This window comes from Myzus persicae, unplaced genomic scaffold (genome assembly GCF_001856785.1).
Source record: "Myzus persicae strain clone G006 unplaced genomic scaffold, MPER_G0061.0, whole genome shotgun sequence".
Lineage (NCBI taxonomy): Eukaryota > Metazoa > Arthropoda > Insecta > Hemiptera > Aphididae > Myzus > Myzus persicae.
In genome coordinates this window covers 77,065-91,428 of record NW_019104260.1, presented here as the reverse complement: position 1 = coordinate 91,428, position 14,364 = coordinate 77,065, and the positions used below count along the sequence as shown (strand labels likewise).

General features: G+C 28.0%; 2 protein-coding genes and 1 pseudogene across 2 annotated transcripts in view; 1 reads left to right on the top strand and 2 right to left on the bottom strand.

Annotated features, from left to right (window-relative positions):
• Positions 1-2,562: 2,562 nt before the first annotated feature.
• Positions 2,563-4,011, bottom strand: LOC111040569 (putative nuclease HARBI1). The gene is made up of 5 exons (XM_022324502.1): positions 3,832-4,011; positions 3,570-3,685; positions 3,203-3,500; positions 2,835-3,145; positions 2,563-2,773 (listed from the first exon to the last, which is right to left on the bottom strand). Exons 1-5 carry the CDS (start codon positions 4,009-4,011, stop codon positions 2,563-2,565), a joined length of 1,116 nt encoding a protein of 371 aa, XP_022180194.1.
• Positions 4,012-6,644: 2,633 nt separating this feature from the next.
• On the top strand, positions 6,645-10,614 carry LOC111040568 (annotated as a pseudogene).
• Positions 10,615-13,546: 2,932 nt separating this feature from the next.
• The window catches only part of LOC111040567 (general transcription factor II-I repeat domain-containing protein 2B-like), a 5,782-nt gene continuing 4,964 nt past the window's right edge, over positions 13,547-14,364 (bottom strand). The window contains exon 3 of the mRNA XM_022324501.1: positions 13,547-13,695. Coding sequence (XP_022180193.1) covers positions 13,547-13,695 — 149 coding nt within the window. The remainder of the gene's footprint in view (positions 13,696-14,364) is intronic.

Genomic DNA, 14,364 nt, shown 5'->3' with positions numbered 1-14,364 from the left:
GTTTAACTCCTAAGTGATTTTTTGGAATTTTTTAAAATAAATATAAATATATAAATATATATATAATATATATACAAACAAACCTTTCCAAAAAAAAAAAAAATATAAAAACTTAAATTTTTAATATTTTTAATTCAAACACAAGATTTTTGAAAAAATTGAGCATTTTGAAGTTTTTTGACCATAACTTCCAAAATAAATTAAACCGGCTTTTTTTTAAAGTACCATCAAATAAGGCAAGCAAAAATACACATTTTGAAAAAAAAAATTCCAAAAAATCGTTTGGGAGCTAAACTGTATTTATGCCCATTTTATTTAGATCCAAAAATAGATAAACTATTATCTGAGGTTCTTGAATTAACATAACTGCCACAGCCTGTAGGACACTACTTACTTAGTTTAGAAAATCTAATTACATATTTATAATTTATATGGATTAATCTTTAAATTCTCTTAAAAATTTCAATAACCATAATTTGAATAAATGTATGGGTAATTATATAAAAAATGGGGATGAAATGTTAAGTGAATCACCATTCACCGTGTAATTTATTTTAAGACATTTTGATTCTGATTTTATTCTTTTATAGTGTTGATATTGATACATCAAACACTCTCACGCCTTCAACACATACGGCTGCTTACAAAAAACAAAAATTATTCAACCAGATAGAAGGTTAGTTGATTTGTTTGGTATATTATTTTGTACAAGAATGAAATTGACGCCTATAAAGTTAATTTGGTTTTAACTTATTAGACTAGCTTTGTGCTGGTCCCAAAGAGTTTCTTATAAGCTGCATACTTTAAGCTGTATTATATAACACTATGTAAGTGTTATAATATCTTATTTTTATTTTAAAAGCCAGTTGGCGTTATTATTTAGAAGATTAGTAAATATACTAGAAATAGTCAATAATTTTTTAATTTTATCTTATTAAATTACATTTTGCAGCAGTTCAATTTTAAAACTAATTGTTGATAAAAATTCATTGGTACCTTTTATTATTTATGTTATTCAAGATCCAAAAAACATATAAAATAGGGAAATAGAAATTTGCAATACAAAATGGACGGAAGAAAAAACCAAATTGTTGATCTCTCTTTATTGGGATATGGAGGATCAATTTGATAATCCGCATCAGGGTAAATATATTATAAATACATATCTTCTAATTATAAGTATTTGTTAAACGGTTACTATAAGCACTCACCATTTTAACATTTTTGAACTTATTTCATTATTGATACCACAATTTTCTCACTTTTGAAGCTCTTTAACCCTTTCCGTCACCCTGTCCTCTATAGAGGACACTTGATTTCCATAAGCTTTATAGACAAATATGATATGGAACTGTGTTCAGTCATAGTGTACTCTCTAGAGGACAAGTATATATTTCTTATTTGCCCGGTTGCTTCGCCTATTATTATCTTCATTATCTGAATNGTAGCAACCCAATATTAGGATACTAAAAATAATTTATTTAAATATCCTTATCATAAACTGAAGAATTTGATTTATTCTCTGGTACTTACTAGACAATTTGATTTTAATTAATTTAGGGAAAAAATCAAAATATGGTGTCTATTAGCAGAGAAGATGGCAGTTCATAATTACATTATGAAAAACAAGGTAAACAATGTGATGCTAAATGGAGGACATTAAAAACTAGATACAAAGAAAACAAAAAAAAAAGCACTACAGTCAGGCGAAGGAAAAATCACTTGGCCCTACTTCAATTTAATGGACTCTTTTCTAAGTAAAAAAGAGTATATAAACCCACTAGTGAAAAGTCTACTTGGATCTAAGTTGCCAACTCCAACGAAACAACAATCAACTGCAACAATAACTGGTTCTAGCTACAGTGTCTCATTTGTTGAAAAACCATCTACTAGTATATATTTTAATATAAACATATTATTAGTTGATTGAATTAGGTAACTTAATTCTTTTATTTCATTTTACTTAAGAATTTGTTTGAAGATATTTATGAAGATATCAATGAAGAAATTGAAGAGTCTTGTAATTATTTCAATGTTTATTATTAATTTTTATTTGCTCAATATATTATTAAATGATGACCTAATATGACAGATACTCATGAATTAAGTACATCTCATTGTGGAATTAAGGAAAGTGATGATAATATAAAAAGTAAAAAGAAATTGAAGGATAAAAATGTATCCAGCTTACTAAGCTCATTAATTGACCAACGTCAAGAAATGATTGACTTTTTAAAAGGCAAAAGAAGAAGAAAAACAAAGAGAAAAACTACTTGAGTTAAGGTAAAAATAATTTTATTGTATGTTCTTTCTGGTATTTTAAATTATAAATTATTTGTTGCGCTACAGATTGAAAAAAATTGAAGAAGCCGAAGAAAAGACAGCAGAAATTATGCAAAAAAGCAATGAAATTGAGGAAAAGAAAATAGACTTAATGAGGGATTATATAGCTACACTGAGCAAAAATAAATAGGTTTAGGTTTGTTGTAATTGAAGGTACATACATTATTTTTTGTTTTCGTTAAAATGTTACACATTTATAACATTTAAAGAATAAAGTTATCAAAATATTGACATATTGCATCTCTTTTGTTTTTGCAGCATTTTTAATATTATAACATCTGAACATGTGTCTTTGTCATTTGATATTGAATTAGATGTGTAAGCTTCATGACTGCTCCAATCATCTGATGTATCCATACAAATATTATGTAGACATACACATGTTGTAATAAATTTGGCACACTTAGTTTTGTCATAGACATCAAGAAATCTAAAACATATTTTATATTTCATTGTCATTGTAGCAATTATGAATGATTTTAATACATTACCTAAGTCGACGAAATCTCCCAAACAATTTTCCAAAACTTTGTTCTATCACTATCCGACTAGAGCTTAGTTTATAATTGAAGTGCCTTTGTTCTCTAGTTAAATGACCATTATCCCTATATGGTGTCATTAGACAATGCAATAGAGGATATGAACAATCACCAAGGATGTGCATATCTCTAGGAAAGAGATTTAATGAGTTTGAAATAAGTTGTTTACCGACTGGGCTATTTTTAAAAACATGTGCATCGTGTGCAGATCCTGGCCAACCAGAAAATATATTAATGAACTTATATTCTGAATCACAAATGCCCTAGAATGACGATTTATAAGTAATTATTTGTGTTAGTAACTATTTTAAATGCCTTACTTGTAAAAGTTCTGTTGCTACCTGCTTTCGGTTAATGTAGCTATTTCGGTCAAGGGGGGGCATTTTATTTCTCTTTGTCCAAGGTGCCAATATTTTAATATGAGCTCCATCAATGGCACCAACTACTTTTGGAAAAGCATTAGTTCTTAATGATGTAAACCCCTCAATAGTATCATTTAGTTTATTTCCTTTTGCCCAAATAATGAAACGATCAGCATTCTCACATATTTTGTCAACCATGCAGTTGATTATTGTTATAGATGATCCAAGAGAAACATCAAATCGATCACTTATTTGCCTAAATAATAATTTTATTTGTTATTTCATTACACAATTAGTTTTATTTACCACGAAAAAAATTACTAACCTATATGATTCTTGATTAGCAAAATACCATAAACCAATTAATATTTGCTTCTTAGGATCATGTCTACCACATCTTAAAGATATTCCATAACTCGGAATTAATAACTGAAATAGTAACTAAAAAAAGAGAAAACTGAATGTTATTATTGAATTTAATTATAATATATTTTAAATTTGTAATGAGAGACAAATTATATTAAACTTATATTTGAAAAATAGAAATCAATGCTAAGTACAGAAATTCATATAAAATAGGTAATCACTTCAACAGTTTGCCTACTTAGACGAAAGTGGCTTTTAAAATCACAGTCTCTTAATTTGGAGACAACAGATTCAACATATAATGCAGTTTTTAATACTTTTCCAGTAAATGAGGTAGTAGTATATAGAACTTCATCATTATCTAAGCTTTGTGTCTGAGTAAAGAAACTTAGTTTAGTCATTTTGGATCTTTGACTAATTAAATTAGACAATATTCCTAAAATAATGAACATTTAAGTATTAATTATAAGACCTAGTGAATTTTAAAAATAAATATTCATAATCTTAAGTTATGGTACATTGTAAATGAACTGTAACCCAATGTAGCAGCCATTCATTCAATATTAAAGTGTGTTAATTCAATAAATTGTATGGCCCTTATCAAGGCATAATTACACAAAACTCCGTAAGCTTAAAAATTGTACACGAGGCCATCTAAATATTTATAGACCTTATATAGAATGTTTATTTTGTTCTGCAATGTACTATACAGTTCATATCTTTTTTATGTTTATATTTTATATAATTTATTTACATTAACCGTTTGAGGTACCAAATTACCAACTGGCGATCCACTATACATAAACTCTGTGTTCACCAATGTGTCAAACTAGCTATTACTAGAATAATACTTCCCACTAAATGTTTTTAAAATACAACATTGTTGATTCACAGTTGATCCAACACAGAGAGGTGACTCTTGGGTTAGACTGGCCACCGCTGCATAGATTAATAGTATTATAATACATACTAGGACCACACACAGGGTACGGCCACGGGCGCACGCTAAGTTTGAATGTTGAGTACTAACCATTTTTTTTCCTTTTATTGCTGTCATAAATATGGTTAAATTGTTTTTTATTTAGCAGCAATTCAAAAGTAATCAATTCCATTATAAACTTTCAAATTTGAATCCAAAATACAAGTAATTAAATTAATTTCAAAAATTAAAAATGATGTTATCAGTTGAATTATTGATAAAAACCAGAAGAGATATGACAATAATCGGAACGTCTGAACCATTTTATAGGTACTCGTTATTTTCAATGGTTCATTATGTTGGAGAATCTTACTCAAAGGGAAATATTGGAAAATTAGGGCACTACAATGCCCATATTCGAAGATCCGATAGAATGTGGAATGTCCATGATGACCTATTAGATAAAGTTAAAATCTATAAAACCTCAGAAAATATTGAAATCCAGCCACACATATTGTTTTATGTAAAAAATAAAAAAAAGTAAAATAGTATACATCCATAATGTCATATGAAGCAACATTGATAGTTATTTTATAAAAAGAAGTATAAAAGTTTATTTTGTTCATTTCCCATATTGCGACTAGGTTTGATTAAAAGCAAAGATGTCAATATTTAAAGGTTTTATGAAAATATTTTTTTAAATTGTATTTTATGTATTGTTGCTAATACCCTATAGACTATGGCCTATACTATAGCAAATAACCATTGCTGGTTATAAAAGTTTAAGATGTTAAGTAGTAGAGATCTCTGAACTGTAAATCTCACATACAATGTGCTAGTAATATTTGAAGTAAATTCAAAGTTAACTTCGTAACCACTGGTAACTTACAATGATAATAGCATTGAAAGGAAAATTAATGAGCAATTTAAAAAATAAAAAAAACACATAAACAATCTTGAATAAACATAAACAACGTTCAGGCTGAATAGCTTTAAAAATAGCTGAAATAGAAAACATCATGACTAAATATATAAGTATTTAGAATGTGCATAATTAAAAATAATGTTAAACTCATTACATATACAGCTAGTAAACTTTAGAATAATAATCTTATGTAACGTAAAATAATTTCTACAATAAATATAGTGAACATTATTATGAATAATCTCCCATAGAGGTCATGGGCAATGACAGATGTGGCGAAATTGCCATAGGTAACAATTAATTGTTAATAATTGGAAATGATTGAAATAATTAAAACAATGCACCGGTGCTAGGAAATTTTCTATTCTCCGGGATTCCGGAAAAACCAAAATGTAGCAAATTGTGGATACTAATTTAAGCAGATTGATGAAAGGTGTGGTTGCTACGTGAAGATAGCAGTGGTATGTTTGTTTCCAGTCTGTAACAAAAACAAGCTTGTTGCAAATTCTGAAAATGACGTAGCAAAATGTACCACACTATTGAGCATGATTTTAGGTTGTAGTATAAAGTGCCGGTGCCAACTTGACGGACATTTGTATAACGACAAAGATTACGCCGTCGCCGACGAGCCGGTCCGCTTAAAATTAATACAGTCATCGAATTCAAAAGTCCGCCGTACGCTGTTTTAACATTTAAGTTCGCAAATCGCCATTGAATCATTTTATATTTCATATACCTATGTCCTTTATCATACCATGATTATCGTCGTGCATTATCTCGAGATTATTATTATGTTTATTATTATTTTATCATGATAGTATAGGTAGCAACTAACGTATACAGTCAGTGTGACCAAAAAAAATATATTGTTAGCAATACGCACTCATATTTGACTCATTGGTATTTTTAGCTGAAATGGCATGTACTTACCGGCTTTCTATCATATCACTCGTATATAAACAAAACAAATATTGACATTTTTTAATGTATTATTGAAATTGCTTAACATGGATTTTCATAAAAATTTACAAAAGTAGATTGAAATTACTTACACTTTATTTAAGTCACTTTAAAATGTCTTTTATTGTAAGTCACTGGCTAGTCAAATTAGTTATCTTATATTTCTTAACATCAATGTGTAAACAAAACATTACATTTTATTTTATTTTTTCAGTAAGTAGGTACAGAACATGTATGCGGAAGATAGTATTATGTGTTGTCTATTTCCAAATAGCTGTAATATGTTTCCCCGAACACCGCTAATGGCATTTCTGGATACCTATGGTTTATCTTCTAATCCGTGGCAGTCAACATGGTTATCAAACTGTTTATACACGATCATAATCATTATATTTCTCTTGGTAGTTGAGTTAAATAAAATATAAAACCATTTTTAACTAACATTTTTTATGTTTCAGAAATATATAGCCAAATTAATTGTACACAATGAATCTTCCGTAGAAAATTGTATACAAGAACTGTCACTTCAGAAAGAAGTAATAACGAACTGTAATGACAACAACTTCGTTTTCGATAGAAATAATTCCGAAAGCAATGAAGCAACGGCGGTGTCAAGGGTAGGCCAGGGTGAACCCGAACCAGTAGGGTGTCCAGTAATGGATTTGGGAAATAAACCAACTCCGTGTGCATTGGAAGAAGTGAGTAGCAGGTTCTAATTCTAATTTTGTCCTCCCAAAATAAAAATAAAATATACTTTAACGGTTATTAATGATGCAAATTTATAAAAAATAATAAAAATAATTGGATATAATATAAAAAAAGGTGGACAACTGGGTACCACTCTATGCTGTGCAGTAGTTGTAATTTTAATCTCAATTTTATGTAAATTTAATGTCATTTTAATGGAGTGTTAAATTTGAATTCAATGTTAATCATTGCAGACGAAAAATGATTCTGAGGGGAGATGGTGTGACATTCTGGCGGCTATCTTACTAGTACTATCATAAATAATCAAATTTAATATTTCAAAACTGATGAATATCAAATATCATAAAACATTTGAATCAAGGTTTAATAAAATAAAATTACTGTTACATTCCAGTGAATTTTTTAAAAATATCGAAAATTTCTCAAGGCTATAAATAACTTAGTTAAAATACTTAGAAAATTGTACCATATATGGAACATTATAATATACATTTTTTATAAAGAATGTCTACAGTTAGAAGTTTGTGAATTACACCAAAAAATTAAAATCAATTTTGTCAAAAAAGGGTTTTGGGTAAAAATTCACATTTTTTCTTTGTTTTTCCCGCCCTTTAAAAACTACTATATTAAAGTTAAAACTTACCTTTTTATTTTAAGCAAACTTAATTAACATTTCCGTATAAGCCATGAGATATAAGATATGGAATACATCTAATGATTAATAATATAATGTTGTTTTATAATTTAAAAATAGGTCAAAATATTAGTTATATATAAGTTTTTTAATACTTAGTTTCAATTTAGTAATAATTTGATTAACACGTACACATGACAGTTTAATCAGTTGATATTTTGAAAAATAAAAATTATTACACATAATACACCACAGTCAAAATTTAGATCATTCAAATTTATAGAAAAAAAATGCAGTGTCTACACTCTATCGCGCCTCGGACCGAAAAAATCAGTTTTTCTGCGCATCCTCACTCGACAACTTGCCATTTTTGAACATGTTTCGATAGCAGAGTGACGCAGGGGGGTATAGATTCACAGAGTATAGATCTTTAGTAATAGTTTTAATATTAAATTCATGGTATCACGAAATATTTCTACTGAATGACCTTACTTGTACATCGATTTTTTTATTCAATAAAGCATGTTAAGATAATTATTATTTTTAACACTTGTACGCGTGAATAAAATAAATTAAAATGTTCTTGAATTTTGGTCCTCACCATTTTTTATGAAGGATTTTGATTGCTCTATATTTTCTTTATTTATTTGAGACTAGGTTTTTTATACTTCAAAATTCTTTTTTAGGCCGTTTGTCTAATGGCTTAAAGTTAGACGATTAGATCATTTGCATTTTTCAAAAGATTACAACTTTTTACATTATTCTTTTAATTTTACATAATTAATTTCCGAATAAATGCAAGGTAATTCAGCCGAAATAATTCGTATTTTAGATTTAACACTAACACATTATGCTATTAAAGTATTCAAAGAAGTAAAAGACCAACACTATTATTCGTTGGGTAGAACACGATTGCTTAAATTTGTTGATAGGTTAAAAAATACTTTTAAGAAAAATAAATAAACACGATTACGTATGAAAATATATGCTACATTGTACAATTTATTAATTTCACCATTTTCACCATTTACCTAATAAATATCCCATTATCCAACAATTCTATTATTAGACAATAATAACAATATATTTAAAATACATTATTTATATTAGTTATTTGTTTCATATATTAAAATAAATTGTTTATAAATTCTAAAAAAAAATGTTTCATTTAATTACATTTTGCTATTAGTAATATTTATTATTCGACTTATCTATCCGATTTCGTCAAAATGACTTTAAATGTCTTATTTTTTTATTTTTCATAATTTTTAATTCAAACACAGCTTCATGAGAAATAGCTACATATCATATGTGTAGTTTTCTTTGTTTTTATTACAATTTTTCATATTCTGTAAATGACTTATAACTCGGAAATAGAGGATACAAATTGTGATTCGTTATCATACATTGCTTTTTGAACTAAAAATATAATGTCGTTCATTTCGAAATTAGTAATAACAACTTAGATTATTCATTAGTTCTTTTCTAAAAATTTTGATACGTCACTTTGAAATACCATCTTCTGTTATTCTTTTACAATTTTCCTGCAATAATTCATACTTGTATATATTATCACTTTTAGTGTAGTGTACTAAACACTTTTAATGTTGAATAGAGTATAAGACTACTCTTCTAATACAATTTTTTGTCCAAACAATGAAACTAGTTAGGAACTTTCGAAAAGACACTTTTTTTTATAGATATCTTCCCATTATACCCTCAAAAAGATTCAACAATGTCCCAGTCACCGACGCCGTTGGCTTCCATTGAGCAGCTTATGGCCACTAAAAACATGAACAGCCTTCTTGTCTCACCGCCGTTACAATCACAGCCCGAAGTTGACGAAGAGCGATTACGTGTGAAAACAAAATCGACTACTGTCAATATTTTGTTATATTGTTGGTATGGTCATTTAATTTTATATTATAATCATTTGGAGATCAGCAATCTAAGTACAACATATTATTAATTTGTCAACCCAAAATATTAACAGAGACTTTTTGATTAAAAAGTTTTAAAAATATGAGTGCCATAAAACAAGCAACGGAAAAAAATACAGACTTCCATAATAATATTATAAAATGTATAAAATTTTGGACATAGTTATAAGTTATGAATCATAACATATCAATTGTAATGAATAGTTGATATAATTATAAAATATACAACGTCCAAGTGTTGAACATGCCCACAACTACTGATAGTGAATAATGTATTTATACTCGCCGCGCGTTGAGATCATGGCCGGATCGTTTTGCGTCCGTTACTCGCAGCTGGTTTTTGATTTGTTCCACAAACATATGTCCACATTCATACAGTTTGATGAAGTGAGTTCAATTGTTGTGTAAACAGTTACACTACTCTGTTTTCAAGTGAGCCGTTCCGTATATAAAAGTTGGAGCGGTCATGATCTTGAAGTACGGTGAGATACTATAATATGATTATGACCATCAATTACAATCTCTATTATTACATTAAATTGTATCGACGTCGTGATCCATGATAGTATCACAGCGTGTTGTTGATGTTATAGGTACCTAATGAATCTTAATGAATCTGATATGATTAATTTGCAATTTATTTTGTTGATTCATTTTTAATATTTATGTACATATTTATAGTATAATTATTTAAAACATATGAATAAGTAAATAATACATTACTAGGTGCTCAGTGGAACAACTAGTGGTGCATTTGGGGTTGTGTCCCTCAGGGAGTATCCCTATAGTCTCCCGTTTTGTCCGCTTCGGCTCCGACCCGATGCCAGTGGTATAGACGTATCGGTTCCCAATCAACAACATTTTCTTTCCCATTTACACGCTGAGGACTTGCTACGTAAAGAAGAATTTTCTTTGTAAGCATGGTTAAAAATGTTGTTGGCGTTCAAAATAAAAAAATTGTTGACTTTTAAAAATAGTGGTGACCAAAAAGTGTCTGGTTTGAACTGGAAGGAAACTTTTATTACGCATTCCGTTCTGGTAATTGTTCCTTGTTTAAATTGATCAATACAAATACAGTCAAAACTCTTTATAACGAATCTGAAGGGACCAAGAGATTTCTTTCGTTATAGAGAGTTTTCGTAATAGAGAGGGTTTAAAAACAAAATTTTAATTATTTATGTATAATATTATATATCAAACACATCATTATTTTTAGAAATAATGAAAGAATGTAATCGTTCTTAGAAATGTCGGCATTATTGCCGATTATTTTTATAGTTTATATATGTAATAGATACGATAACACTTAAATTGTATTATGAAACATAAAATATTGTTTCGTTATTGAGAGTGACTAATACGTTATAGAGAATGAATTGTCTAATGGGTTATATAGAAAACCAACCATTATTATGTAATGTTTACGTTATATAGAGTTTCATTATAAAGAGTTTTCACTGTATATTGTTAAATCAACCGCAATTTTTGTTGAAAACACGGGTATATTTGATTGAGTGTAATATTTAAAGAAAAAGTATGCTAGAACATAATTTAGAACAAAAAGACAATTTTATATTATTTAAAACATACGATGTAACAAATTTTAATTTTCCTAATTGTAAATAAAATATATATAAAAATGTAAAATATATCATTAAATTAATATACTCAAATTTCAAATTCAAGTCGGCATGAGTTAACCTTAATATATTGACTTGAAACTTTTTGTAGTTCATTTTTTTTATGCATATACAAAAATTAAGTGGGTGATACTAGCAAAAAATGCAAAAAAAATTTTTTTAGTTAAATTAGGCGGGACACCCTACTGTGCATATATACGTGTAGGTATAACGTTTAGTTGTCTTTCTTTTATAGTTGAGTAAAATCCCTTATTACAAAATGTGTGTGGGAAAAAGATAATATTTTCGAAAGTTTAAAATATTGGTTTTAAAAAAAATCTGTAAATATTTATAGAGCTACACTGTTTTAAGATAATATTAGAAAAATAAACCTCGGGAAAAATCCATTGCATATTGTGTAGAAGTATCCTGCTAAAAAGAAAGCGGCGGTCAAAGCTATAAAACCCGTAGCGTAACATCCTACCACTAATATTATGATCACTCCAGCCACCAAACAGTTGAAAGAGAAAAAATTCTAGTTGTTACTAGCCGTTAAGAAGTATTTGTTCGCTAGCTGGTGACTTTCATCAAGAAGTTTTGAAGGTCATCGCCGTCAACGGTAGAGTCGTCCAGACCAAGGGACACTTCATATTGCCCGTTGTCGAGGTCAAGCCGAAAAAGTTCGTTGTAGTACCTGGAACTTAGGGAAGGAAGCCCAAGGGTACCAAGAATAAGAAGTAAATCCCTCCCGGCTAGGCAAAAAAAAAAAATATATTCAATTAATTTCATAAATTAACGTTATTTTAATAATAAATTATGGACACTAGAATATTATATAAACCCTTCACTGCATTATTTTATTTTACAAACAGTTTTTTTCTATATATTGTACTACACTCTTAGAACCTTTAAAACATAATTTAAAAATCAATGTTTAAAGTAATAAACAGTTATGTTCTAAGTGCAAACTTAAGTAATTATTATGGTGTAGCATATGTACTACATTTGCGCAAGGAGGAGTATGTTTTTCTTATCTACTTATTGTTGTCTATTGTGTCAAAAGCTATTGAAAAGTCCACTTTTTGTTTACTATTGAGGACCCTATCTCCTTTCCTTAGCAGTCATGTATTTTTATCAGAGATAGGTACTTTCAATAACAAATGGTCCAGTCCATGGCATAACTGACCAACCGCCTTTTCTGTCATTTCTTAACATTTTTGAAAGTACTTTTAGCGTATGATACTCTCGGCATCAGTTGCGTTTCATCAATGTTTTTTTTTGCATTATTTTCCATAACTCATAATATAATAATTATAATACAGAAATGTAGGTACTTAGAACAAAAAAAAATAAATTATAATATTATAAAATAATTTTTTATATATTTAAAAGAAACCATTACTCAATTGTAGCAGATGATAATCTAGAACTTATTAAATAGGCATTGAATAGTTTGAATGAAGAATACGAACGTTTTGTTAAAGGCATTATAAACATTATTAAATAATAAATACAGTGGTCGCCGCTTAGTGGACCCACGGTTAATTGACTCATTTGCCTATTAAACTCAAATTTAATAGTCCTAATTTACACAAATACTAACACACAGCAAAAAAAAAATGTCCATTCGACTCATACACCGGTTAATAGGATCCTTTGAAAATTAGATACATAAAAAATATATGTACATACCTACATTGAACAAACGTGTTATAAATGCTATATAAGTCTATACCTGTATTTTGCTTTTATCACGGAGATAAAATAAATTACTTTTTTACGATGAACCAAGCCGTCGTCAATGTCAATTAGTACGACAGGTTTCCTGGGTACATTGATGGTGATGTATAAAACTAAAAATTATAAATAACCATAGGCGGCATTTAATAAATGTAATTCATTTTAAGAAAATTATGTAAATGTAAATGACTAAACAAATGTTAGATACTTAGATGAACTCTTTATTTTATGTTACATAAAAAAAAAAATACAAAAAACTATGTTGCATATCAAAACAAAAACAAAATTATTAATACCTATATTGTAGTATCACTTATTTTTGGTAAAAAATATTAAAAATATTGAAGTGCTTAAAACAAATAAGTAAATTTTTTTAAAAATATAAAACAAACAATAAAATAGATAACTTAGTATAAAATAATAAAATAAAAACAAAACATCCTTAGGTTTAATATAATCACATTTTTCTCCTAAAAATTTTACAATTTAATTTAATTTAATTTGGAGTGAATGATGGACAACAAATCTAACATTTTTTCCTCCATTTGTGTTCGTGTCTCATCATTATCTGCAATTTTAACCATAGCATCAACCATTATTTTATTAGTTTCAGCTATGGTACTCAAGGTACTAGTTATCACTAAAATATTTCAGAGTAATTAATTAATTTAACAATCTAGAAAAATTAATATATTAAATATTCACCTCTATGTGTTGGCTGTTCATGTTTGCCAAATTTGTAAATACATCATGTGCTGTGTTAAATTGAGAGTTAAGTTTAACATCTTTATTAACAAAACAAATTAAATTTATACATTTACATTACATAAATAAATTTATATGAGTAACTCTTGAATAATTCTCAATTACTTGGGTACTTATTTTTTTTTATATATATTTGTGATTGGCTGGTTTTCAGATTGACTACATGAGGCTGCCTCTGTTGGTTTGGGAATAATATGTAATGATGCGTTTGAATCAGGGCTTGGATTTGAAAAATAAATTTTGTTTTACGTTATTTACAATCAAAACGTTATACAAATTTTGAGTTTATCGTTATTCAAAATTTAAACGTTATTCAACTTTTGTGTTTATCGTTATTCAAAATTAAAACGTTATACAATTTTTGCGTTTATCGTTATCATAATTAAAACGTTATACAATTTTTGCGTTTATCGTTATTTAAAATTTAAAAGTATACGACTATGACCTTTTTTTGGGGACATAATTTCCTTATTCTGAGTTTTAAGTAGGTATTGTTTAATTTTATTTATTTAATTAAATGGGTTAAACTAATATAAAGAAAACG

Bases quoted from the DNA above. Each gene is read 5' to 3' on its own strand.
- LOC111040569 (XM_022324502.1), bottom strand. From the start codon at position 4,011: ATGACTAAACTAAGTTTCTTTACTCAGACACAAAGCTTAGATAATGAT. The intron at 3,686-3,831 runs GTGATTACCTAT...CTCTTTTTTTAG, and splicing joins TAAGTAGGCAAACTGTTGAA to TTACTATTTCAGTTATTAAT. The intron at 3,146-3,202 runs GTAAGGCATTTA...TCGTCATTCTAG, and splicing joins TAGCAACAGAACTTTTACAA to GGCATTTGTGATTCAGAATA.